Source organism: Antechinus flavipes, chromosome 6 (assembly GCF_016432865.1).
Source record: "Antechinus flavipes isolate AdamAnt ecotype Samford, QLD, Australia chromosome 6, AdamAnt_v2, whole genome shotgun sequence".
Taxonomy (NCBI): domain Eukaryota; kingdom Metazoa; phylum Chordata; class Mammalia; order Dasyuromorphia; family Dasyuridae; genus Antechinus; species Antechinus flavipes.
The window spans coordinates 263,448,805-263,472,272 of record NC_067403.1 but is presented as its reverse complement, the minus strand read 5'-3'; the positions used below and the strand labels follow the sequence as shown (position 1 = coordinate 263,472,272).

Below are 23,468 nucleotides of genomic sequence, written 5' to 3'. Positions count from 1 at the left end.
GTGCCGGGGTCCGGGGTGGGGGACCCCGGAGGCTCTGTGCCCTCCCCAGTCGCTGGGCTGCAGAGGCCCCTCCCTCCTGGTGGGGGCGGGGAGGTGCTGGGGCCCCCAGACCCCCATTTTGGCTCTTTTCTCTCTCCTGGCAGCGAGCCCAACTTGCTGGTCCGCGCCTGTAACCAGCTGGGCCAGTTCTTGCAGCACAGGGAGACCAACCTGCGGTACCTGGCCCTGGAGAGCATGTGCACCCTGGCCAGCTCCGAGTTCTCCCACGAGGCCGTGAAGACCCACATAGAGACGGTCATCAACGCCCTGAAGGTGGGTGCCCGAGGCCCGTCCCGCGCCCCCCGGCCCCCGGCCCCTGCGCTGAGAGCGCTCAGGCCCCTCCTTCTGTGCCCTAGACGGAGCGGGACGTGAGCGTGCGGCAGAGAGCGGTGGACCTCCTCTACGCCATGTGCGACCGCAGCAACGCCCAGCAGATCGTCGCCGAGATGCTCAACTACCTGGAGACGGCCGACTACTCCATCCGGGAAGAGATCGTGAGTCCTCTGGGGGCGGGGAGGCCGGGCCCACGCGGCTGTCTCGCGCCCACCAGCCCTCTCCACGTGGGGGCGCCAGCCTGCCTCGCGGCCGGCCCCCTCCTCCCTGAAAGGGCCCGGTACGGCCGAAGGCCGTCGGGTCAGAGCGAACCGGGCTCTTCCCTTCCAAGGTCCTGAAGGTGGCCATCTTGGCTGAGAAGTACGCGGTGGACTACACCTGGTACGTGGACACCATCTTGAACCTGATTCGAATCGCGGGGGACTACGTCAGCGAGGAGGTCTGGTACCGCGTCATTCAGATCGTCATCAACCGGGACGACGTGCAGGGCTATGCGGCCAAGACTGTGTTCGAGGTGGGCCTGGGGACCGCGCTGGCGTGGGGGCTGGGAGCAGCCTCGAGATGGGGCCCGTGCTGGGTGTCCGTCTGTCTGCCCCTCCGTCCATCCGTCCGTCTGTCTGCCCCTCCGTCCAAACGTCCGTCTGTCTGTCTGCCCCTCCGTCCATCCGTCCGTCCGTCTGTCTGACCTTCCGTCCATCCGTCCGTCTGTCTGCCCCTCCGTCCATCCGTCCGTCCATCTGTCTGCCCATCCGTCCGTCTGTCTGTCTGCCCCTCTGTCCGTCTGTCTGCCCCTCCGTCCGTCCGTCCGTCTGTCTGCCCATCCGTCCGTCTGTCTGTCTGCCCGTCAGTCTGCAGGGCCCTGCTTCCCAGAGCACGGTGGGTGGGGGTGAGAGGACGCAGAGGAAGGATCAGGGTCGGGGGAGCCCCGTGAGCTCCCCCGTGGGCGCGTTCCCCAGGAGGCCGTGGGCTGCCCACGCCGGCCTCTGACCCGACCCTCGCTCGTCCCCAGGCTCTTCAGGCACCGGCTTGCCACGAGAATCTGGTCAAAGTCGGCGGTTACATCTTGGGGGAGTTTGGAAACTTGATAGCCGGCGACCCGAGGTCCAGGTGAGAGCCTCTCCCCGTGCTCCGCCTGGCCCGGGCCCCCGCACCCATGGGGGGGTGGGGGAGCCGGGGGGAAGGGGAGGCTGGGGGGCGAGGGGCCTGCTGCGGCCCCTCCTCACGCTCCCCGCGGTTTCCCCTCCTTCCTGCCCAGCCCCCTCATCCAGTTCAACCTGCTGCACTCCAAGTTCCACCTGTGCAGCGTCCCCACGCGGGCCCTGCTCCTGTCCACCTACATCAAGTTCGTGAACCTCTTCCCCGAGATCAAGACGACGATCCAGGACGTCCTGCGCAGCGACAGCCAGCTCAAGAACGCCGACGTGGAGCTGCAGCAGAGGGCCGTGGAGTACCTGCGGCTCAGCACCATCGCCAGCACGGACATCCTGGTGAGGGGCGGGGGGCCGGGGAATGGGGGGCAGCACAACGGGGGTGGGGGATGGGGGGGCAGCGTAGCAAGGGGGACTGGGGGGATGGGGGGGCAGCTGGGGGCGGGGGCTCTCCCCACCCCCACGCTGGAACAAGGTGACTGAAGCGTCTGCCCTCGCCCGTCTCTCCAAGGCCACGGTGCTGGAGGAGATGCCTCCGTTCCCGGAGCGGGAATCGTCCATCCTGGCCAAGCTGAAGAAGAAGAAAGGGCCCAGCACCGTCACGGACCTGGAGGAAACCAAGAAGGAGCGGAGCGCGGACATGAACGGGGGCACCGAGCCGGCTCCAGTCAATGCCAGCGCCGTGGTACGTCCCCCCGGGCTTTGGACCCTCCCCCCGCTGCCTGTTGGGGCAGCGACTTCCTCGGGAGCTCGGGGACTTTGGCCCAGGTGCGCGACCGCGCTCAGCTTCTCCGGGGCGGCCCCCGAGCGCGAGGTTTTGGACGAGGCCCCTGTATTTCGGGGTGCCCTCGGTCGGTGCCCTCCCAGGCCCTTCACACGCCCAGAGCTCCCCTCCCACAGACTGACGGGCCTGGGGAGGCCTCGGGGCCCAGGCTGTGGAGGCCGAGCTCCGGGCTCTCCTTTCACACGCCCGTCTCTGGAGGAACCGGGTCCGAGCCTGGGCCTGTGGGTCTGTAAGCCTCCGAGAGACTGGCAAAGGCTCGGGTTCCTGGAGGGGTGAGGGGGGCACTCGGGGGCTGCTTCCCCATCTCTGCAGCTCGTGAGCCCTGAGCTGGCCGGAACCGTCCCCGATGGGCTGTGCCCCGGGCCTTGTCACGGGTTTGAGTGCAGCCAGTCGGGTCCTCAGTGGGTCGGTGCCCCGAGAGCCCCCGGGCGCCCGTGCCGGCCCTTGTCGCCCCCCCGGGCCCCGTGACTCCCATGTCCGTGCGCCCTTTGGAGGTGCCTCCTGCTGCCCCGTCCCAGGGCGTGTGGCCCGCGCCGGCTCCCGTGTCCCGGCCTCGCCCCCCGTGTCCCGGCCTCGCCCCCCGTGTCCCGGCCTCACCCCCCGCGCCCCCCCTCCTGGTCTCCCTGCCCCGCCCACAGCCAGGGGCACCTCTGCAGAGCCCTGGAGAATCCCTCCTGGAGGCTTTCTGGGGCTTGGCCCGGGGGCTGGGGCCGTCACTAACGGCCGGTCTGGGTGCGTGGCGGGGGCCCTGGCCCCTCGGGGAGGGGGCTCCGCCCCGGGGCGCAGCCGGACAGCCGCGGGTGTAGGGGCCACGGGGCCGGGGGGGGCGGGGCTGCCATCCAGGGAGCGGAAGCTTAGAACGGGGCCCAACGCCCTCTTTCTGTCTTGGGCACAAAGTGGAGGTTCGGGGACACTCAGAGAAGCCGGTCCTGCAGCTGGTCCTCTCCCCCAGCCCGCCCCCTTGTGGCCGGCAGTGATAGCAGCCACGGCCATTGCCCTTGGACTCTGGTCACGCTTTTGAAGCCGAGAGGATTCTAGAAGTCGGGTCCGGAAGGGTCGGGCCCCTCCCCAGGCTCCCCTCGGAACATTCTGGCAGCATCTGGCAAACTCGAGACTTGGGGTCGTCGGCCAAAGTCAGCAAATAGGCTGGAAAAATGAGCAAACGGCGACGAGGACGACGAGGTGAGAAGGGCTGCGAAAGGTGCTCCCCGGCCCCCAGCCCAGCCAGGACCCCTGGAAACGCTGGGAAGAACATACAAGAAAACGGTCACAGAAACGGTCACGGAGGCACCAGAGGTGCTGCCGAAAACTCACCGGGGGAAAGGACTCTAAAGGAGAAGTCGAACTGGCTGCTCGGAAAAGGAAATGGAAAAGCCCCGAGGAAGAGCCCCTGGCAGAGTCGGGGACTCCAAGAAGCAGCGAAACAGAAGAAGAAAAGGGGAAACCTCTTACTGGGAAAATAAATGACCCGGAAATAGATCGAGGAGCGAGAACTTAAGAGTTTTTGGACTGAGCCGTGATAAAGAGAGCGCGAGGGCCTAGCATCGTGTCCTGCCCCCCGTGATCCAAGGAATCACGCGGGAAACTTCCTGAGCCCGTTGCTTGGAGCCCCTCTCTGTGACCCACGTCGCCCGCTCAGTCCCGCGGCCCCAGGGGCTGTGTCCGGACTTCTGGGAGTCGCCACAAACACGCAGTCGCCGGTGGGGGAGGGGGGCAGCAGGTAAAAGCCCAAGAGACTTCTGAGGAGGGAGGGGACGGAAGAGAAGGACGGACGGAAGGAGCCGGCAGAGGCAAGGTCGCCGTCAGGCCCCAGGGGTCAGACCTGCGCGGAAGCAGCATCCAGCAGGCGCCGGGGCCCGGGGCACGCCCGAGGCAGGGAGGGACCCGCGTTAGAAGAGGGGCTGGGGCAGCCTCGCTCACGCTTTGAAAAAAGGGGCAGCCGTCGCCGTCCTGACCCCGCAGAAAGCGGCCGATTCCGGGCAACGGGGGGGCTGCCCCGCGGAGGGAAGCCAGGGCGGCCTTGCTCTGGCAGAGACCCCGCTTCTCGGACGGACTCTGGGATGGACGGCGACTGCAGAGGAGAGCCCTTCCCCAGGTGGGACCTGGTCGCAGGACGGAAACGGGCAGTTTTCCGAAGAGGAAATCCGAGCTCTCTGGTCCTGTGAAAAATGCCCTGAGTCCCTTAGGTTAGAGAAATGCAGATTAAACCGGCCCGAGCTTCCAGCTGCTCAGAAAGGCCCCGTGGGAGGGGGGGGGGGGCGAGGAAAACCAGGGCGCTGATGCAGTGACGAGGAGCCAGACCCAGGGGGCTTCGCAGCTGCGCCTGCCCTCGGGCCGGCAGTCCCAGAGATTACACGCGTGCGCCGGGGAGAGCAGCTCTTGTGGCCGGGGCTGCTCACGGCGGGAGCTCCCTGTGAGAACTGGTGCTGGGCGGGCTCCGGAAAAGCCCGGAGAGCTTGGCGGGAGCTGGCGCAGAAGCGGGGGCGGCGCTGGGACGCGGGGGGCCACGAGCTCCCCTCGGCCGGGAGGGATCCGAGCGAAGATGGCGCCCGCATCCCGAGGAGGAAGAGCGGGTCGGCTGCGGACCGAAGCAGCCGCTGCCCCTTTTGGGGCTTTGTCCTTGTGGCCCTCCCTTTTGTCTACTCTCAGGCGACAGAAATAGGTTTCATGTAGCGGATCCTTTTTGTTAAGGATTTTTCATTGTTTTCACTTCTCTAAGGCCTTTTCCTTCCTTTGTTCTTTAAGAGCACGCGCCCAGGGGGCTTTTCTGTGCCAGCCTCGGGGGGGCCGCGCTCTCTCCGGGGCAGTTGCTCGCCCTGCCCCGGTTCTCCGAGTGCCCTGCCCCCGTCGCTGTGCGTGGGGAGAGCCCGAGCGCAGGCCCTGACCCGCTCGTCCCCGGGCCCTCGTGCTGCAGCGGACGCTTGGCTGGGCCGTTAACACGTGTGTCCGCGGCAGGGGAGGCTTGTCCCGTGGGCGCTGGCGGCTTTGGGCGAGCCCACCGGGGAGGGGCTTGGCGGGCGGCTCCTTTCCGTGACCGCGCTCTTTCTCTTGCAGTCCACGCCTTCTCCGTCCGCAGACCTCCTGGGCCTGGGCACCGGCCCCCCGCCCAATGCAGCTCCCGCTCCGGCCTCCAGTGGCAGTCTGCTGGTGGACGTGTTCTCTGAGCCTGCCTCTGTGGTGACCCAGCTCGCTCCTGGCTCACAGGAAAACTTTGCAAGGTAGTTGGCGTGTTGGGGGCTCCTGAACGGACCCCCGAGGGACGCCCGGTTTCCGGCTGTGGTCCCCGTGCCCCCCGCATCCTTGTGCCAGCGCTGCGCCCGGGTCGAGACCAGCCCTTGTTCCTGCGCTTGGGCTGCGGCCCTCCCGGCCCTCTCTCACTGGGGGTCTCGGGCAGGCCTTCACGTCCCCGGCTCCCCCCGCATTCTCTCCCCCTCATCTGCTTAGCTGCTTGTCCCCTGCTTCTGGTCCGGTCTGGGGCTCGCTTCCTCTCCCGGCCTCTGCTCCCACCCTTTCTGCTTCATGGTCCGACCAGGGTTCCCGTGTCCCCCCACGCCCGCCAGCTTCTTGGGGGTCGCATTGAGCCACGGCTCCCCTGGCCCGTCTTTGGGGCCCCTCTCTGCCTCCCGGGAGCATCCCCCAGCCTCTGACCCCCTCTGTGCAGCCTCGGCGCCCCTAGCAAGGGGGGAGGGGGCTTTCTCTGGCCCGACTTCATGCGCGCCCATGGACAGATGGCGCCACCCTCGCGCCACCCTTGCCCCCCGTCCCCTCTGGCCCCCCCGGCTCGGCTCCGCTCTGTCTACACTAACCCTGACTCTCGTCTCTGCTGCTTCCTTCTCTGTCTCCTCTCCGCCGCTTCACTTAGCCCCGACCTGGCTTCATCTGAGCTGGTTTCTGAGGAGCCCGCTGAGGCGGCGCGGGGCGCCGATGAGCTGACGCACAAGTAAGCCACCCTCCCCTGTCGGGGCCGGGCACTGCCAGGGGCAGAGGGCCCCCTTCGGCTGCTGTGCTCCTGCTCCTCCTCTTCCTCCTCCTCTTCCTCTTTTCTTCCTCTTCCCCTTTTCCTCTTCTCTTCCTCCCTTCTTCCTCCTCTTCTTTTTCTTCTTCCTCTTTCTTCTCTTCCCCTTTTCTTCTCTTCCTTCTCCTTTTCCTTCCTTCCTCTTCCTCCTCCCCTCCCAGGACTCGGCCTCTGAGAGGCTCCCGGGGGGCAGAATTTTATTCCCAGATTTGGACCCGGCCTCCAGGAAGCCCTTGACCTTGTGTTCCCTCCAGCTCCTCAGAGAGCCGGACGAGGACTCGGACGCCTCCATACCATGAAGGTGTCCCCAGCTCATTTATCCCCAGCCTCAACGGCTCTTAGGTCAGGGAGGGCAGGGACCTGGGCAGTGGGCGCAGCCGGCGTCCGGGGAAGGCCCGTGAGGTTGGCGATCCGGCCCCCCCGGTTCTGAAAATGGCCGCTTCCCGCCTTGCCCAGTCCCTGAGCCCCCGGCCGTCCCTCTCTCCCCAGGTTTGTCTGTAAGAACAACGGGGTGCTGTTCGAGAACCAGCTGCTGCAGATCGGACTGAAGTCGGAGTTCCGCCAGAACTTGGGTGAGCCACGGGTGGCTCCCGCTTCCTGGGCTTGGGGTGTCCGTGTCCCTCCCCCCTCCTGACATGGGGGTGCAAACGTGGGTCTTCTCTTCTCTCCTAGGCCGCATGTTTATATTTTACGGTAACAAGACTTCCACGCAGTTCTTAACCTTCACCCCGACGCTGATCTGTTCCGACGAGCTGCAGTCCAATATCCTTGCCTCCCGCCTCAGCGGGCCCCGTGGCCTAACGTGGGGTCCCAGGCTGTTCCGGGGAAGGCCTCTTGTGACCCCTCTGTGCTGTGGGGCTGAACGATGGCAAGACCTGGTGGCTGGCAAGGGCCTGGCGCCCTCCTGGCTGGCTCCCCTTCTGCTCTTGGGCCCCTGCTCAGTCATCTCATTGTCCCAGCTTTGATGGGATGGACACGCCTGGGCCCCGTGTCCACCCCTCTCTGGGGCCGGCCCAGACCCACTGGTTGAGCTCCTTTGGGTCTCTTCCCTTGGATTCTTTCCTGCCATGATTTGTGGCGTTTGCCCAGCGGGATTTGGCCCTGCTTGGGGCCTCCGGATCGGCGCTCTCATGGGAAGGGGGTGACAGCCTTCCTGTGTCAAGCTTAGGGGGCGTCTCTGGAGTTCTTGGTGTTAAGGAGCCAGTTCCCCGGGGCGAGGGGCACACAGGAAGCGGGGGGCCTGAGCAGAGCTGCAGGCCGGGCTCTCCGCCCGGCGTTTAAGGCCTCCGCGCGCTGCCGGCTCTGGGGCACCGTGCCGCAGCATCTCTGACATGACCTGAAGGAACCATTGGAGCCTTTTGTGGTTTTCCTGGGTGTCCTCTGGGCAGCCTTTGAGGGCCTTGGGCAAGGGCTGGGCCCTAGCTTACAGTTAGCAGGCGAAAGCTGCCAGAGGGTGGGGCATCTGGGTCCACTTCGAGCTGCCTGAGGCTTTCTCAGGGCTCTTACCTCAAGAGTTTGTCCTTGGAGGTCAGCATTTATTAAGCGCCTACGGTGTGCCAGGTACTTTATGAGGTGCTGGAGATACCAAAGGAAGCAAAAGGTGGTCCCTGCTCCCCTGGAGCTCTCAGTGTAATGACGGAAACAAGAGCAGCAAAATGGGAGCCTCCCTCACTGCGGTCCTCCCCAGACCACGTGCCGTGGCCTTTGGGGCCACTTCTGGGGGGCACCATGCTGTGGTGCTTTAGAGTGATGAAGACCATTCCCAGCCTCAGTTCACTCTCCTCTTCCTCCTCATTCTTGCTGCTTAGGGAATCGGGGTGGATCTCCTCATCTCTTTTTGACCTTCAGAGTCTCTTCAAGGGGTTCTCCCAGACCTGCCTTTCCCTTCTCCTAATGCCAGGGTTCCTGGGCCTCCACAGGGGCTTGGGTGTAGGGCCCTGTCCCCGAGGGATGGGGCCCCACTTCTGGGCCCAGCTTCTGATGCTGGGGGGACGGGCCTTCAACTCTTGCCTTTGCTCACGTTCTGGGCTCCTTAACCTGCTGGCACATCTGAACCTGCAGACCAAGCCGGTGGACCCGACCGTGGATGGGGGTGCCCAGGTGCAGCAGGTGGTGAACATCGAGTGCATCTCCGACTTCACCGAGGCGCCCGTCCTCAACATTCAGTTTAGGTGAGTGTGGGAGGGGGGCTCTGGTGCTGGATCCCGGGGGCAGGGAGTCTCGTGCCCAGCTGCCCCGCCACACTATTGGCCTTGGTGCCCTTTGCCTAGGTGCCATGCTGCCCCGCTTTGCCTGGGGCTTTTCGTGAGCCGCCCTTCTGGGTGGGAAATAACCATGGCAGGGGCTCCCCCAGCTCTGAGAGCCTTTCTGCCAGTTGGGGCCTTCCTGGAGACAAGTTTGGAGGGAGACGGGTGGCTGACCCTGCCAGTCTGGGGCCCTTCGTTAGGAGGGCGGTGCCCCTCACACCCGAAATCGGTGTGGAAACACTTGGCTGTCAGAGCATCACCAGGAGTGCCCCCTTCTTCCTCAGAATCTGGCCTGCAGGCTCCCCTCTCTTTGAGGTTCTTAGGTTGGCACTTTCTAAACCCAAAGTGGGCCTTGGTCAGTGGCGCCCAGAGGCCATGGGTGTTTCCCTGACCTATGTTCTGTCTCATGTGTCTGGTGTGCAGGTATGGGGGAACCTTCCAGAATGTCTCGGTCAAGCTGCCCATCACACTCAACAAGTTCTTCCAGCCCACAGAAATGGCTTCCCAGGATTTCTTCCAGCGCTGGAAGCAGCTGAGCAAGTGAGGCCTTTGTGGCGAGCTGGGGGGCCAGGGGGATGGCGCATGGGGCGGTACGGGCGGTCTCGCAGCTTTTTCTGACTCACGGCATCCTCAGTCCCCAACAGGAGGTACAGAACATCTTCAAGGCTAAGCACCCAATGGATCCAGAGATCACCAAGGCTAAGGTAATGCGCGTGCCAGTGGTCTAGGGAAGGGGCCCCGAATTGGGCCCGGAACTTTGGACCGCAGAGCTGAGGTTCTCTCTGTCCTGTTTGGTGATTATCTGTCTTGGATCTCTTTGGAATTCCCAAATATACCGTGGGCAATGGGGGGCCGAAAGCTGTCAGAGGTCTTGGCCTGGCCCGTGACCTCAGGTCTGCTCAGCTGGGGAGAAGAGGGACAGGAAGGAGACTTTTCGGGGGTCCTCGTGGTCCTGAGCCCATCAGGCTGTTTTTCCAGGGAGGCCTCCAAAAGCCTCGTGCTTGCAACTCCAGGGCAGGCCCTGATGCCCCACTGCACTGCTTCATCACCTCCCCATTTTCTCGGGCAGATTATCGGCTTTGGTTCTGCTCTCTTGGAAGAGGTAGACCCCAACCCAGCCAATTTTGTGGGGGCCGGCATCATCCACACCAGAACGGCCCAGATCGGGTGCTTGCTGCGCCTGGAACCCAACCTGCAGGCCCAGGTGAGGAGAGTCTAACGTGGGGAGGGCCCAGGTGGGGAGGGCCCAGGTAGGGGAGTCTAGCGTGGGGAGGGCCCAGCGCAGGAGGACTCCCACCCCTCCAGACCGACACGGCTGTCTCGTTGCAGATGTACCGGCTAACTCTTCGGACGAGTAAAGAGACCGTCTCCCAGCGATTATGTGAGCTGCTCTCAGAGCAGTTTTAACAAATGGGAATGCAGAATCAGTGCGATTTTGGCGTGTATTCCTCCTCATTGTCTCCATTATCCCCCGCAAATAAATATACCTTGTACCCCAGTGTCTGAATATTGCCGTGTGCCTGAGGACTCCCCCCAACCCGTGGTCCGTCTGTCAGATAGCAGCGTCAGAAGGGACTCTCGCGTTGGTTTCAGCTGTCAGCCCCCACGCGGTCTCGACGGATTACTTGCCGGGAACAAAGCTGTCCGCTTTTGCGGGAATCGAGACAATTCTTTGCTGATGTCTGCTGGGAAAGGAGGAGGAGGAAAAGGAGGAGAAGGAGGAGAAGACGGAGACGGAGACGAGTGGGTGTGAAAGAGAATGTCCATCAGCCATGGGCTGACTGGTCAGCGGAGACCAGGGTCTGAAAGCAGGGGAGAGGGGTGGCATCCGGGGGCTACCCTCTGGGCTGGCAGGCTGCTGGCTCAGGGGGTGTTTTTGGGCGACTAGCTTTCACACGGTGTGTGTGGCCATGAGCTGGGCAAGGACAGAGGAGAGGAGCGGGGGTTCAAGGCCAGCAGGCTCCTACGTCTGTGTCTACACAGCCAGGTGAAGGACCTAGCATGAGCAGATGCCCCCGTTTAACCTCAAAACAAGTCACTCTCCTGGGAACTGTTAAGGGAAATGGAGGCGCTTGGTTAGTGGAGCCCCCCAGCCGTCCTATGGAGACCCATGGGCCTGGGATGGTGGGATGGAGGACACTGACACGGGGCTTACAGAGGGCTGGCTTCTGGGGTTTGGCAGGTCGGCCTTTGCCTGTGGGCCCTTCCCTGCCCTGCCCCAGATCCCGGGCGGACCCCCTGGCTCCTCTCAAGCACACGCTGCTCCAGTTCTTGTTGTCGGGGCCTGGAATGGGCTGGGGCCTAGCGTACCCCAGCCTGATCCTGCTTCCTTTCTGTGCCCTCATCCTCTGACCACGGGCGTCCATGATGTGCAGTGACCCGGCCAGAATCCTCGTTTGTGTCGCCCTGTTGTGACTTGGGCTTGCTGGAGTGATGTATCCTGTCCTCTGTTCCTCGAGCTCATGGAAACAGTGTTATTGTTCAAAACGCAGTATTTAGGCGTCGCCGTGTGAAAGGCACTGAGCACCCCACAGGACCCGCCTTGGGCTGGCCAGCCTGGGTGGCTCCCACCACGTGGACCCACAAGACGTGGACCCACGAGGTGTGGACGGCAAGTAGCTCGGCTCTCGTGGCCCTGTCCCCATCCCTCCCCCAGTGCCTCCTTTTCCCTCAGGAGTCTTCATCATGACATTTTGAAAACCCGTGAATTCGTCAGAAAAGTGTGTTATCTTTTAAAAGAGAAATAAATGGTTAGAACAGATCCAGAATGTCTTGGTTGTCCTTGTCATGGGGGATTCCTGGGGGAGGATTCTCTGCAGACCACAAGGGGCTTGTTGGAGTGGGCACTTGCCTCGGACTCCTCTCCGGGGTAGGGCCAGTGGGGGAGGCTGCCCACTCTTTTCACACAGAAGCCTCCCGCTTGGCGCTGACGTCGTGCTGGGCTGAGCAAAGACATGGGGCTTGAGACCCACCATGAACCTGGGAGGGATGAGGGCTTGAGCGCTGGGACCAAGAAAGTCTTTCTGGAGGAGGCAGAGGGCTGAGCTGGAACACGGGAGAGGCCGCCTTGTGGTCAGGGGTGGGAAGCTGGGCAGCTAGACGGGCTGGAGGAGGACCACGAGGGGAGAGGGGATGGAGGAGCCCAGCCCGGCCCCTCGGCGACGCTTGGCAGCTGCTTCCCTTTTGTTGGCTTGGGGCACTTGGAATGGGGGCCTCAAGAAGATGCCAAGGTCCCAGCCCCTCTTGGGTCCATCAGTCAAAGCTGGGAGTTCTGAGGGGGGGCGACGTTCAAGGACATTGAGAAAAGTCAGCAGGAAGGCTGTCCTACTAAATGGCTGAACCAGCTGGAAAGACAAAAGGGAATGCCCAGGTCGGGGGTGTCAGGACCTGGATTCAAATCCTGGATCTTAGTCCTGCCGGGGGTTAGTCAGCTAACCTCTCTGGTCCCGCCTTATGAAGTTGCAGGGATTCCTTAGATGGAGGAAGGAGATGAGCGCTGATTAAGTGCCGACTGTGTGCTGGTGATGTCCTAGCATCCCCGAGTCGGAGTCAGGAAAACTACTCTTCGGGAGCTCGGATCCAGCCTTGCTGGTTTCCTGGGCAAGTTACTCCACCATCGGTCCACTCATTTATAAAATGAGCTGGAGAAGGAAATGGGTGACCCCAAAAGGGACTGAGAAGAGCCAGATACAACTGGAAAACTATGGACTCTGCAGGGGCTGGGCTCCTTACCACCATCATCTCGGGCTCCTCATTTGACATGTGAGGAAATGAGAAGGGGGCCGAGGGGGCCTGCCCAGGATGCCCCAGCCGGTGAGTGTCTGAGGCAGGACTGGAGCAGACGCTGACCACTCTTGGCAGTTTCTAACACCTGGGCTGACTCTGAGGGAGTTTCACTGCCCGTCCCCTGAGGGTGGCCAAGGGGCTCCCTTGGCAGAGCCCCAGGCCACAGTGACCCTGAGCAGGTGTGTCTTGGTCTGTAAAGTGGAGCTCCCAATCCCCCGCCCCTCCCGCCCGGGGATCCAGCAGGTGGCAGTCAGCCCTGGGTTCCCAGTGTGAGGCTGTTCCTATTCTATGCTGCACGTTGCTGCCTGAAGAATTGGGGGCTGCCAGCTGGCCCCCCAGCAACCCCCGAGCGGGAAATCAGGCCACAGCCACCACGCCCACGGCGGATTTGAGTTATTCCAACGTATTTGATTAATCTAGCAAAGATTTTTTATTCAAAAAATTTACATCTAACCCTTAAAATACAGAAATCGGAGGCACCGTCCTGGTGGAGGGAGGGGGGCAGGTGCGCTGGGGCCCAGCCTGCACCAGCCCCTTTTCTTCTAGGGTCCAGGTGCCAGCACCCCGCCTCTGTCTCAGGGCCAGCCTGACCCCAGTCTCATTCCGAGAGGGTTAGAAATGACAAGGTCCTCCTTCCCTTTAGTCAGTTTGGGGGAAGTTGTCCAAGGAGAGCGTCCAAATGACCCCATCTGGGCAGCCGCGGGGTGAGGGTCAGAGCCCCAGAGCAGGGCGGGCGCACTTGCTGTGCTGCTGATTTGGGGCACAAGAGCCTGCGGTTCCCAGTGGACCCCGAGCACCCGTGGCAGCGCGCAGACATCGCCATCAGGGTGCGCAGCGCTGGGAATTGCACACACAGCTGCTGAACATCTGCACTTGGACCACGAGCGTCCCTCGGTCTGGACAGTGAAGCGGGAGGTCTTTGGTGTAGGTGGTGAGCGGATGGCAGCAGCCGCAGCCCGTCTCCATCTTCAAGGTACTCGGATTGATTCTGGACAGAGCAAGGAGGCGCTCAGGGCACCGAGCAGAGCCTTTGCCCCTTGGCACCCTGAGTGCTTCCAAGGGAACCCTCCCGGAAGCTTCCCATAAGGCTCCCGGGTCTCACTGTGCCCCGAGGGCTCTCCCGAGACCTAGGTTGCCGCCCCTCACCCCATTTCTGTTCCACAGCAGGAATTCTTAACCCTGGGTGCCCCAAATCTCTCTGAGCCTCTGGGGAAGTTTCAGGATCCTCCTTCAGAACAATGCTTTCCATCCTTTGAAGAAAAGCTAATTTTCAGGTATGAACCCTGAGATCTAGCCAGGTGAGGACCCCCTGATTTAGAAGGACCAGGGTGGGGCCCTCTTTCTGCAGAGGGTGGGGAAAGGAGCTCTGCCAGCCGCTCCTCCACGCTGGGAGGTACCCTCAGCAAGGGATGCAACACCCCTGGGCCCCAGAGAGAAAGGAAGTTGGAGCCGGAACCCTGAGGGGCTGGAAAAGGGGGAGGGACCGGAGTCTCACCTGGAGGAGGAGGGGCAGAATCCTTCACAGCGGGTCAGAGTGGTGTTGGCCGTGCAGCCCTGGAAGGTAATCTCTTCAACGTACTCCTTCACACTGCAGGCACCGGCTGGAGGGAAGTGGAGGGTTAGAGCAGCTGGAGAGAGAAGGGGCCTCTGGGGGCTGGGGTGTGTGTGTGTGTGTGTGTGTGTGTGTGTGTGTGTGTGTGTAAGTGAATTGTGTGAGTGTGAATGAGTGTGAGTGTATTGTGTGTTGTGTGTGTGTGTGAATGTATGTTAAGTGAATGTGTGTGTAAGTGAATTGAGTGTGATTGTATTGTGAGTGTGTGTTGTGGTGTGTATGTGTGTGAATGTATGTAACTGAGTGTGTGAGTCAATGTGTGTGTGTGTAAGTGAATTGTGTGAGTGTGTATGAGTGTGAATGTAAGTATTGGGAGTGTGTTGTGTGTGTATGAATGTATGTAAGTGAATATGTGTGTGAGTTGTGTGTGAAAATGTGTGTGTAAGTGAATTGTGTGTATGAGTGTGATTGTATTGTGAGTGTGTTGTGTTGTGTGTGTGTGAATGTATGTAACTGAATGTGTGAATCAATGTGTGTGTAAGTGAATTGTGTGAGTGTGTATGAGTGTGAGTATAAGTATTGTGTTTTTTGTGTGTGAATGTATGTAAATGAATGTGTGTGTGAGTTGTGTGTGAAAATGTGTGTGTAGGTGAATTGTGTGTGTATGAGTGTGATTGTATTGTGAGTGTGTTGTGTTGTGTGTGTGTGAATGTATGTAACTGAATGTGTGAATCAATGTGTGTGTAAGTGAATTGTGTGAGTGTGTATGAGTGTGAGTATAAGTATTGTGTTTTTTGTGTGTGAATGTATGTAAATGAATGTGTGTGTGAGTTGTGTGTGAAAATGTGTGTATAGGTGAATTGTGTGTGTATGAGTGTGATTGTATTGTGAGTGTGTTGTGTTGTGTGTGTGAATGTATGTAACTGAATGTGTGAGTCAATGTGTGTGTGAGTGTGTGTGTAAGTGAATTGTGTGAGTGTGTATGAGTGTGAGTGTAAGTATTGTGTGTTGTGTGTGTGAATGTATGTAAGTGAATGTGTGTGTGTGAGTGAATTGTGTATGTATGAGTGTGATTGTATTGTGAGTGTGTGTTGTGTTGTGTGTGTGTATGTGTGAATGTATGTAACTGAATGTGTGTGAGTCAATGTGTGTGTGTGTGAGTGTGGGGTCTGCTTGCCCCCCCCCCCCCCATCTCCCTCACAGCAACTAACACCTGATAAGGATGAAGAGCCCGAGGTTCTAATAGAAGCAAGAACGTACCCGTGGAGCCGGAGGGCCAGGTGCTGGCTGGGGAGGAGACTGAGCTGGAAGGCCCTGGGGCGGAGCTGGTCGGGAGCATGGTGGTCCGAACTGTGGACGGGGCTGGAGGGGCTGAGGTCAGGCTTGTGGTGGACAAAGGGAAGGGCGTGAATCCGATCGGCGTGGAGACCCAAGTGGTGAGCACAGTCGACTGGGATGTGGTAAACCGGCTGGAAGTAGTGGGGAGAGCTGGGGTGCTGAAGGAAGTTCTCGGAGTAGACACAGCCATGGGGGTTGTGGAAGCAGGAGCAGGTGGAGACGAGCTGGGGACAGAGGGCCGAGATGGGTGGGAAGTGGGGGTGGTGGGCTGAGGGGCAGATGATGAAGCCGTCCCTGGCGAGGGGACAGTGGGACTGCTGGGTAAGGGGGAGAAGGTGGACACAGGCGTGGTGAGAATGGTGGAAAACACAGGGGAGGAGGCTGAAAGGCTGTGGGGGGGAGAAGCTGAGGCAGAACTGGTCCCAGGGGAGGAGATGGAGGACGGGGTGGGTGGAGAGCCCGTGCCAGGGGGGCTGCTGGTTCGAAACGCGGTAGACATGGACACATTGGGAAGCACCGCCGAAGTGGTCTCAGACACGGTGCTAGATGGGGGGTGGAGGCTTGGGGTGGGCACAGGAGAAATCAGAGTTGTCCGGACTGGGGGTTCAAATGTGGAGGCGGGGGAGGAGAGGCTGGTCAGGGAGCTAGTTGGGCCTAAGGAGGCAGGAGAGGGTAGTGATGAGGGAGAGGACTGAGTCACATGGGAAGAAATGGGGGGGACAGAAGTAAAGCTTTCTGTGCTAAAGGAAGGAAGGGCTGCACTGGAAGAGGTGAGATGGGAGTGGGTTCTGTGGCTTGACGGCGAGACAGAAGTGACAGAGCTGAGAGGGGAGGAAAAGGGTTTGGTCCCAGGAAATGAGGTGGTGGAAGGGGAAGAAGGCAGGGGAGAGGAGGGCAAAGGGGTGGACACAGAGGGGACGGTGGCAGGGGGTTTGGACAGAGTGATGGAAGAGGTGTGCATGGAAGACGGGATGGCTGAGGAAGTCATTGAGACAGGGAAGAGGAGGATGTTGGGAAAGTTGAAGGAATGCTTGTACTGTGTTGTGCTGCAGTGGTATGGCGTAAAGTAACCTTAGCTGTGCTGCTGGTGAGGGGGGCAATGCTGTGGTGACGAGTGGTGGCTGATGTGACAGAAAGGCTAGGGGAGGGAGCGGGACTGGTAGTTCCAGAGAAGGCTGGGCTTGGTAAAGATGTAGTTCTGTGGGAGGATGGGGAGGGAGTCCCAGTTGGCGTGGTCCCAGTGGTACCCTTCACGGTTGCCGTGGTGAGTGTAGTAGATGTTTGTGAGCTGGAAGGGACAGATGAGGAGGTCATTGTTGTGTGAGGGAGAGTGGTGGATGTTGGGAAAGAGGAAGGAATGGTTGTGCTGTGCTGAGTGTGTGTGCCTGATTGTGTGCCAGTGGTTGACATTATCCCAGCAGTGCTAGGGCCTGTGGGTTTTATGGTGGTCCCTGTAGGGACAGAACCAGTTTGGGGAATGGTTGTGCGAGTTGTGCTTGTAGTTGTGGTGATGGGTCTAGACAGGGGTGAAGTGGTTGTGTGTTTGGGTGGAGTGACTGAAGAAGTGTTGGGACCAGTAGATGAGGCTCGAGTTGTGCTCTGACTCGAGGCTGTGGGTGATAAAGTTGTGGTTGTATGTGAAGAGGGTGTCCCCGTTGGCGTGGTTCCAGTGGTACCCTTCACGGTCGCCGTGGTGAGTGTAGTAGATGTTTGTGAGCTGGAAGGGACAGATGAGGTGGTCATTGTTGTGTGAGGGAGAGTGGTGGATGTCGGCAAAGAGGAAGGAATGGTTGTGCTGTGCTGTGTGTGTGTGCCTGATTGTGTGCCAGTAGTTGATATTATCCCAGAAGTGCCAGGGCCTGTGGGTTTTATGGTGGTCCCTGTAGGGACAGAACCAGTTTGGGGAATGGTTGTGCGAGTTGTGCTTGTAGTTGTGGTGATGGGTCTAGACAGGGGTGCAGAAGTTGTGTGTTTGGGTGGAGTGACTGAAGAAGTGTTGGGACCAGTAGATGAGGCTCGAGTTGTGCTCTGACTTGAGGCTGTGGGAGATAAAGTTGTGGTTGTTTGTGTAGAGTGGGAGGGTGTCCCTGTTGGTGTGGTTCCAGTGGAACTCTTCATGGTGCTGGTGAGTGTAGTAGAAGATGTTTGGGAGCTGGAAGGGACAGAGGAAGAGGTCATTGTTGTGTGAGGGAGAGTGGTGGATGTCGGCAAAGAGGAAGGCATGGTTGTGCTGTGCTGTGTGTGTGTGCCTGATTGTGTGCCAGTTGTTGACATTATCCCAGCAGTGCTAGGGCCTGTAGGTTTTATGGTGGTCCCTGTAGGGACAGAATCAGTTTGGGGAATGGTTGTGCGAGTTGTGCTTGTAGTTGTGGTGATGGGTCTAGACAGGGGTGAAGTGGTTGTGTGTTTGGTGGAGTGACTGAAGAAGTGTTGGACCAGTAGATGAGGCTCGAGTTGTGCTCTGACTCGAGGCTGTGGGAGATAAAGTTGTGGTTGTTTGTGAAGAGTGCGAGGGTGTCCCAGTTGGTGTGGATCCAGTGGTACCCTTCACGGTGGCCGTGGTGAGTGTAGTAGAAGATGTTTGTGAGCTGGAAGGGACAGATGAGGTGGTCATTGTTGTGTGAGGGAGAGTGGTGGATGTCGGCAAAGAGGAAGGAATGGTTGTGCTGTGCTGTGTGTGTGTGCCTGATTGTGTGCCAGTTGTTGACATTATCCCAGCAGTGCTAGGGCCTGTAGGTTTTATGGTGGTCCCTGTAGGGACAGAACCAGTTTGGGGAATGGTTGTGCTAGTTGTGCTTGTAGTTGTGGTGAAGGGTCTAGAAAGGGGTGCAGAAGTTGTGTGTTTGGGTGGAGTGACTGAAGAAGTGTTGGGACCAGTAGATGAGGCTCGAGTTGTGCTCTGACTCGAGGCTGTGGGAGATAAAGTTGTGGTTGTTTGTGTAGAGTGGGAGGGTGTCCCCGTTGGTGTGGTTCCAGTGGAACTCTTCATGGTGCTGGTGAGTGTAGTAGAAGATGTTTGTGAGCTGGAAGGGACAGATGAGGTGGTCATTGTTGTGTGAGGGAGAGTGGTGGATGTCGGGAAAGAGGAAGGAATGGTTGTGCTGTGCTGTGTGTGTGTGCCTGATTGTGTGCCAGTAGTTGATATTATCCCAGAAGTGCCAGGGCCTGTGGGTTTTATGGTGGTCCCTGTAGGGACAGAACCAGTTTGGGGAATGGTTGTGCTAGTTGTGCTTGTAGTTGTGGTGATGGGTCTAGACAGAGGTGCAGTGGTTGTGTGTTTGGGTGGAGTGACTGAAGAGGTGTTGGGACCAGTAGATGAGGCTCGAGTTGTGCTCTGACTCGAGGCTGTGGGAGATAAAGTTGTGGTTGTTTGTGTAGAGTGGGAGGGTGTCCCAGTTGGTGTGGATCCAGTGGTACCCTTCACGGTTGCCGTGGTGAGTGTAGTAGAAGATGTTTGGGAGCTGGAAGGGACAGAGGAAGAGGTCATTGTTGTGTGAGGGAGAGTGGTGGATGTCGGCAAAGAGGAAGGCATGGTTGTGCTGTGCTGTGTGTGTGTGCCTGATTGTGTGCCAGTTGTTGACATTATCCCAGCAGTGCTAGGGCCTGTAGGTTTTATGGTGGTCCCTGTAGGGACAGAACCAGTTTGGGGAATGGTTGTGCGAGTTGTGCTTGTAGTTGTGGTGATGGGTCTAGACAGGGGTGAAGTGGTTGTGTGTTTGGGTGGAGTGACTGAAGAGGTGTTGGGACCAGTAGATGAGGCTCGAGTTGGGCTCTGACTCGAGGCTGTGGGAGATAAAGTTGTGGTTGTTTGTGAAGAGTGGGAGGGTGTCCCAGTTGGTGTGGATCCAGTGGTACCCTTCACGGTGGCTGTGGTGAGTGTAGTAGAAGATGTTTGTGAGCTGGAAGGGACAGATGAGGTGGTCATTGTTGTGTGAGGGAGAGTGGTGGATGTCGGGAAAGAGGAAGGAATGGTTGTGCTGTGCTGTGTGTGTGTGCCTGATTGTGTGCCAGTTGTTGACATTATCCCAGCAGTGCTAGGGCCTGTGGGTTTTATGGTGTCCCTGTAGGGACAGAACCAGTTTGGGGAATGGTTGTGCGAGTTGTGCTTGTAGTTGTGGTGATGGGTCTAGACAGGGGTGAAGTGGTTGTGTGTTTGGGTGGAGTGACTGAAGAAGTGTTGGGACCAGTAGATGAGGCTCGAGTTGTGCTCTGACTCGAGGCTGTGGGAGATAAAGTTGTGGTTGTTTGTGTAGAGTGGGAGGGTGTCCCTGTTGGTGTGGTTCCAGTGGAACTCTTCACGGTGCTGGTGAGTGTAGTAGAAGATGTTTGGGAGCTGGAAGGGACAGAGGAAGAGGTCATTGTTGTGTGAGGGAGAGTGGTGGATGTCGGCAAAGAGGAAGGCATGGTTGTGCTGTGCTGTGTGTGTGTGCCTGATTGTGTGCCAGTTGTTGACATTATCCCAGCAGTGCTAGGGCCTGTAGGTTTTATGGTGGTCCCTGTAGGGACAGAACCAGTTTGGGGAATGGTTGTGCGAGTTGTGCTTGTAGTTGTGGTGAAGGGTCTAGACAGGGGTGAAGTGGTTGTGTGTTTAGGTGGAGTGACTGAAGAAGTGTTGGGACCAGTAGATGAGGCTCGAGTTGTGCTCTGACTCGAGGCTGTGGGAGATAAAGTTGTGGTTGTTTGTGAAGAGTGCGAGGGTGTCCCAGTTGGCGTGGATCCAGTGGTACCCTTCACGGTGGCCGTGGTGAGTGTAGTAGAAGATGTTTGTGAGCTGGAAGGGACAGATGAGGTGGTCATTGTTGTGTGAGGGAGAGTGGTGGATGTCGGGAAAGAGGAAGGAATGGTTGTGCTGTGCTGTGTGTGTGTGCCTGATTGTGTGCCAGTAGTTGATATTATCCCAGAAGTGCCAGGGCCTGTGGGTTTTATGGTGGTCCCTGTAGGGACAGAACCAGTTTGGGGAATGGTTGTGCTAGTTGTGCTTGTAGTTGTGGTGATGGGTCTAGAAAGGGGTGCAGTGGTTGTGTGTTTAGGTGGAGTGACTGAAGAGGTGTTGGGACCAGTAGATGAGGCTCGAGTTGTGCTCTGACTCGAGGCTGTGGGAGATAAAGTTGTGGTTGTTTGTGTAGAGTGGGAGGGTGTCCCAGTTGGTGTGGATCCAGTGGTACCCTTCACGGTGGCTGTGGTGAGTGTAGTAGAAGATGTTTGTGAGCTGGAAGGGACAGATGAGGTGGTCATTGTTGTGTGAGGGAGAGTGGTGGATGTCGGGAAAGAGGAAGGAATGGTTGTGCTGTGCTGTGTGTGTGTGCCTGATTGTGTGCCCGTTGTTGACATTATCCCAGCAGTGCTAGGGCCTGTAGGTTTTATGGTGGTCCCTGTAGGGACAGAACCAGTTTGGGGAATGGTTGTGCTAGTTGTGCTTGTAGTTGTGGTGAAGGGTCTAGAAATGGGTGCAGTGGTTGTGTGTTTAGGTGGAGTGACTGAAGAGGTGTTGGGACCAGTAGATGAGGCTCGAGTTGTGCTCTGACTCGAGGCTGTGGGAGATAAAGTTGTGGTTGTTTGTGTAGAGTGGGAGGGTGTCCCCGTTGGCGTGGTTCCAGTGGTACCCTTCACGGTCGCCGTGGTGAGTGTAGTAGAAGATGTTTGTGAGCTGGAAGGGACAGATGAGGTGGTCATTGTTGTGTGAGGGAGAGTGGTGGATGTCGGGAAAGAGGAAGGAATGGTTGTGCTGTGCTGTGTGTGTGTGCCTGATTGTGTGCCAGTAGTTGATATTATCCCAGAAGTGCCAGGGCCTGTGGGTTTTATGGTTGTCCCTGTAGGGACAGAACCAGTTTGGGGAATGGTTGTGCGAGTTGTGCTTGTAGTTGTGGTGATGGGTCTAGACAGGGGTGCAGAAGTTGTGTGTTTGGGTGGAGTGACTGAAGAAGTGTTGGGACCAGTAGATGAGGCTCGAGTTGTGCTCTGACTTGAGGCTGTGGGAGATAAAGTTGTGGTTGTTTGTGTAGAGTGGGAGGGTGTCCCTGTTGGTGTGGTTCCAGTGGAACTCTTCATGGTGCTGGTGAGTGTAGTAGAAGATGTTTGGAGCTGGAAGGGACAGAGGAAGAGGTCATTGTTGTGTGAGGGAGAGTGGTGGATGTCGGCAAAGAGGAAGGCATGGTTGTGCTGTGCTGTGTGTGTGTGCCTGATTGTGTGCCAGTTGTTGACATTATCCCAGCAGTGCTAGGGCCTGTAGGTTTTATGGTGGTCCCTGTAGGGACAGAATCAGTTTGGGGAATGGTTGTGCGAGTTGTGCTTGTAGTTGTGGTGATGGGTCTAGACAGGGGTGAAGTGGTTGTGTGTTTGGGTGGAGTGACTGAAGAAGTGTTGGGACCAGTAGATGAGGCTCGAGTTGTGCTCTGACTTGAGGCTGTGGGAGATAAAGTTGTGGTTGTTTGTGAAGAGTGGGAGGGTGTCCCAGTTGGTGTGGATCCAGTGGTACCCTTCACGGTGGCCGTGGTGAGTGTAGTAGAAGATGTTTGTGAGCTGGAAGGGACAGATGAGGTGGTCATTGTTGTGTGAGGGAGAGTGGTGGATGTCGGCAAAGAGGAAGGCATGGTTGTGCTGTGCTGTGTGTGTGTGCCTGATTGTGTGCCAGTTGTTGACATTATCCCAGCAGTGCTAGGGCCTGTAGGTTTTATGGTGGTCCCTGTAGGGACAGAACCAGTTTGGGGAATGGTTGTGCTAGTTGTGCTTGTAGTTGTGGTGAAGGGTCTAGAAATGGGTGCAGTGGTTGTGTGTTTAGGTGGAGTGACTGAAGAGGTGTTGGGACCAGTAGATGAGGCTCGAGTTGTGCTCTGACTCGAGGCTGTGGGAGATAAAGTTGTGGTTGTTTGTGTAGAGTGGGAGGGTGTCCCCGTTGGCGTGGTTCCAGTGGTACCCTTCACGGTCGCCGTGGTGAGTGTAGTAGAAGATGTTTGTGAGCTGGAAGGGACAGATGAGGTGGTCATTGTTGTGTGAGGGAGAGTGGTGGATGTCGGGAAAGAGGAAGGAATGGTTGTGCTGTGCTGTGTGTGTGTGCCTGATTGTGTGCCAGTAGTTGATATTATCCCAGAAGTGCCAGGGCCTGTGGGTTTTATGGTGTCCCTGTAGGGACAGAACCAGTTTGGGGAATGGTTGTGCTAGTTGTGCTTGTAGTTGTGGTGATGGGTCTAGACAGGGGTGCAGAAGTTGTGTGTTTGGGTGGAGTGACTGAAGAAGTGTTGGGACCAGTAGATGAGGCTCGAGTTGTGCTCTGACTTGAGGCTGTGGGAGATAAAGTTGTGGTTGTTTGTGTAGAGTGGGAGGGTGTCCCCGTTGGCGTGGTTCCAGTGGTACCCTTCACGGTCGCCGTGGTGAGTGTAGTAGAAGATGTTTGTGAGCTGGAAGGGACAGATGAGGTGGTCATTGTTGTGTGAGGGAGAGTGGTGGATGTCGGAAAGAGGAAGGAATGGTTGTGCTGTGCTGTGTGTGTGTGCCTGATTGTGTGCCAGTAGTTGATATTATCCCAGAAGTGCCAGGGCCTGTGGGTTTTATGGTTGTCCCTGTAGGGACAGAACCAGTTTGGGGAATGGTTGTGCGAGTTGTGCTTGTAGTTGTGGTGATGGGTCTAGACAGGGGTGCAGAAGTTGTGTGTTTGGGTGGAGTGACTGAAGAAGTGTTGGGACCAGTAGATGAGGCTCGAGTTGTGCTCTGACTTGAGGCTGTGGGAGATAAAGTTGTGGTTGTTTGTGTAGAGTGGGAGGGTGTCCCTGTTGGTGTGGTTCCAGTGGAACTCTTCATGGTGCTGGTGAGTGTAGTAGAAGATGTTTGGGAGCTGGAAGGGACAGAGGAAGAGGTCATTGTTGTGTGAGGGAGAGTGGTGGATGTCGGCAAAGAGGAAGGCATGGTTGTGCTGTGCTGTGTGTGTGTGCCTGATTGTGTGCCCGTTGTTGACATTATCCCAGCAGTGCTAGGGCCTGTAGGTTTTATGGTGGTCCCTGTAGGGACAGAACCAGTTTGGGGAATGGTTGTGCGAGTTGTGCTTGTAGTTGTGGTGATGGGTCTAGACAGGGGTGAAGTGGTTGTGTGTTTGGGTGGAGTGACTGAAGAAGTGTTGGGACCAGTAGATGAGGCTCGAGTTGTGCTCTGACTCGAGGCTGTGGGAGATAAAGTTGTGGTTGTTTGTGAAGAGTGGGAGGGTGTCCCAGTTGGTGTGGATCCAGTGGTACCCTTC

The 23,468-nt window shown here is 58.4% G+C and overlaps 3 protein-coding genes and 1 long non-coding RNA gene across 4 annotated transcripts in view; 2 read left to right on the top strand and 2 right to left on the bottom strand.

Moving 5' to 3' along the window:
* AP2A2 (adaptor related protein complex 2 subunit alpha 2) overlaps positions 1-11,326 on the top strand; it is a 49,763-nt gene extending 38,437 nt beyond the window's left edge. The window contains exons 9-23 of the mRNA XM_051966638.1: positions 144-312; positions 396-533; positions 704-886; positions 1,382-1,479; positions 1,628-1,859; positions 2,032-2,205; positions 5,359-5,522; positions 6,167-6,244; positions 6,809-6,891; positions 6,992-7,083; positions 8,369-8,490; positions 8,989-9,105; positions 9,200-9,269; positions 9,635-9,769; positions 9,895-11,326. Of these exons, the coding sequence (XP_051822598.1) occupies positions 144-312; positions 396-533; positions 704-886; positions 1,382-1,479; positions 1,628-1,859; positions 2,032-2,205; positions 5,359-5,522; positions 6,167-6,244; positions 6,809-6,891; positions 6,992-7,083; positions 8,369-8,490; positions 8,989-9,105; positions 9,200-9,269; positions 9,635-9,769; positions 9,895-9,972 (1,933 nt within the window). The 3' untranslated portion in view covers positions 9,973-11,326. The remainder of the gene's footprint in view (positions 1-143; positions 313-395; positions 534-703; positions 887-1,381; positions 1,480-1,627; positions 1,860-2,031; positions 2,206-5,358; positions 5,523-6,166; positions 6,245-6,808; positions 6,892-6,991; positions 7,084-8,368; positions 8,491-8,988; positions 9,106-9,199; positions 9,270-9,634; positions 9,770-9,894) is intronic.
* A 1,431-nt stretch (positions 11,327-12,757) lies between these two features.
* Positions 12,758-16,805, bottom strand: LOC127541776 (mucin-6-like). The gene is made up of 3 exons (XM_051967010.1): positions 15,164-16,805; positions 13,847-13,952; positions 12,758-13,339 (listed from the first exon to the last, which is right to left on the bottom strand). Exons 1-3 carry the CDS (start codon positions 16,227-16,229, stop codon positions 13,174-13,176), a joined length of 1,338 nt encoding a protein of 445 aa, XP_051822970.1. The 5' UTR covers positions 16,230-16,805; the 3' UTR covers positions 12,758-13,173.
* A 307-nt stretch (positions 16,806-17,112) lies between these two features.
* On the top strand, positions 17,113-21,337 carry LOC127541777 (uncharacterized). Its single transcript, XR_007948471.1, has 5 exons — positions 17,113-17,541; positions 17,978-18,067; positions 18,503-18,961; positions 19,834-20,160; positions 20,599-21,337. It is a non-coding gene; the product is annotated as an uncharacterized LOC127541777 (long non-coding RNA).
* Positions 21,338-21,473: 136 nt separating this feature from the next.
* On the bottom strand, positions 21,474-22,346 carry LOC127541734 (uncharacterized). Its single transcript, XM_051966953.1, has 2 exons — positions 21,592-22,346; positions 21,474-21,485 (listed from the first exon to the last, which is right to left on the bottom strand). Exons 1-2 carry the CDS (start codon positions 22,222-22,224, stop codon positions 21,474-21,476), a joined length of 645 nt encoding a protein of 214 aa, XP_051822913.1. The 5' UTR covers positions 22,225-22,346.
* Positions 22,347-23,468: the final 1,122 nt, after the last annotated feature.

Coding starts and splice junctions, on each gene's coding strand:
- LOC127541734 (XM_051966953.1), bottom strand. CDS start 22,224: ATGACCACCTCATCTGTCCCTTCCAGCTCACAAACATCTTCTACTACA.
- LOC127541776 (XM_051967010.1), bottom strand. CDS start 16,229: ATGACTTCCTCAGCCATCCCGTCTTCCATGCACACCTCTTCCATCACT. Junction 13,953..15,163: donor CTGGCCCTCCGGCTCCACGG/GTACGTTCTTGC, acceptor ACTTCCCTCCAG/CCGGTGCCTGCAGTGTGAAG. Junction 13,340..13,846: donor TTCTGCCCCTCCTCCTCCAG/GTGAGACTCCGG, acceptor TGCTCTGTCCAG/AATCAATCCGAGTACCTTGA.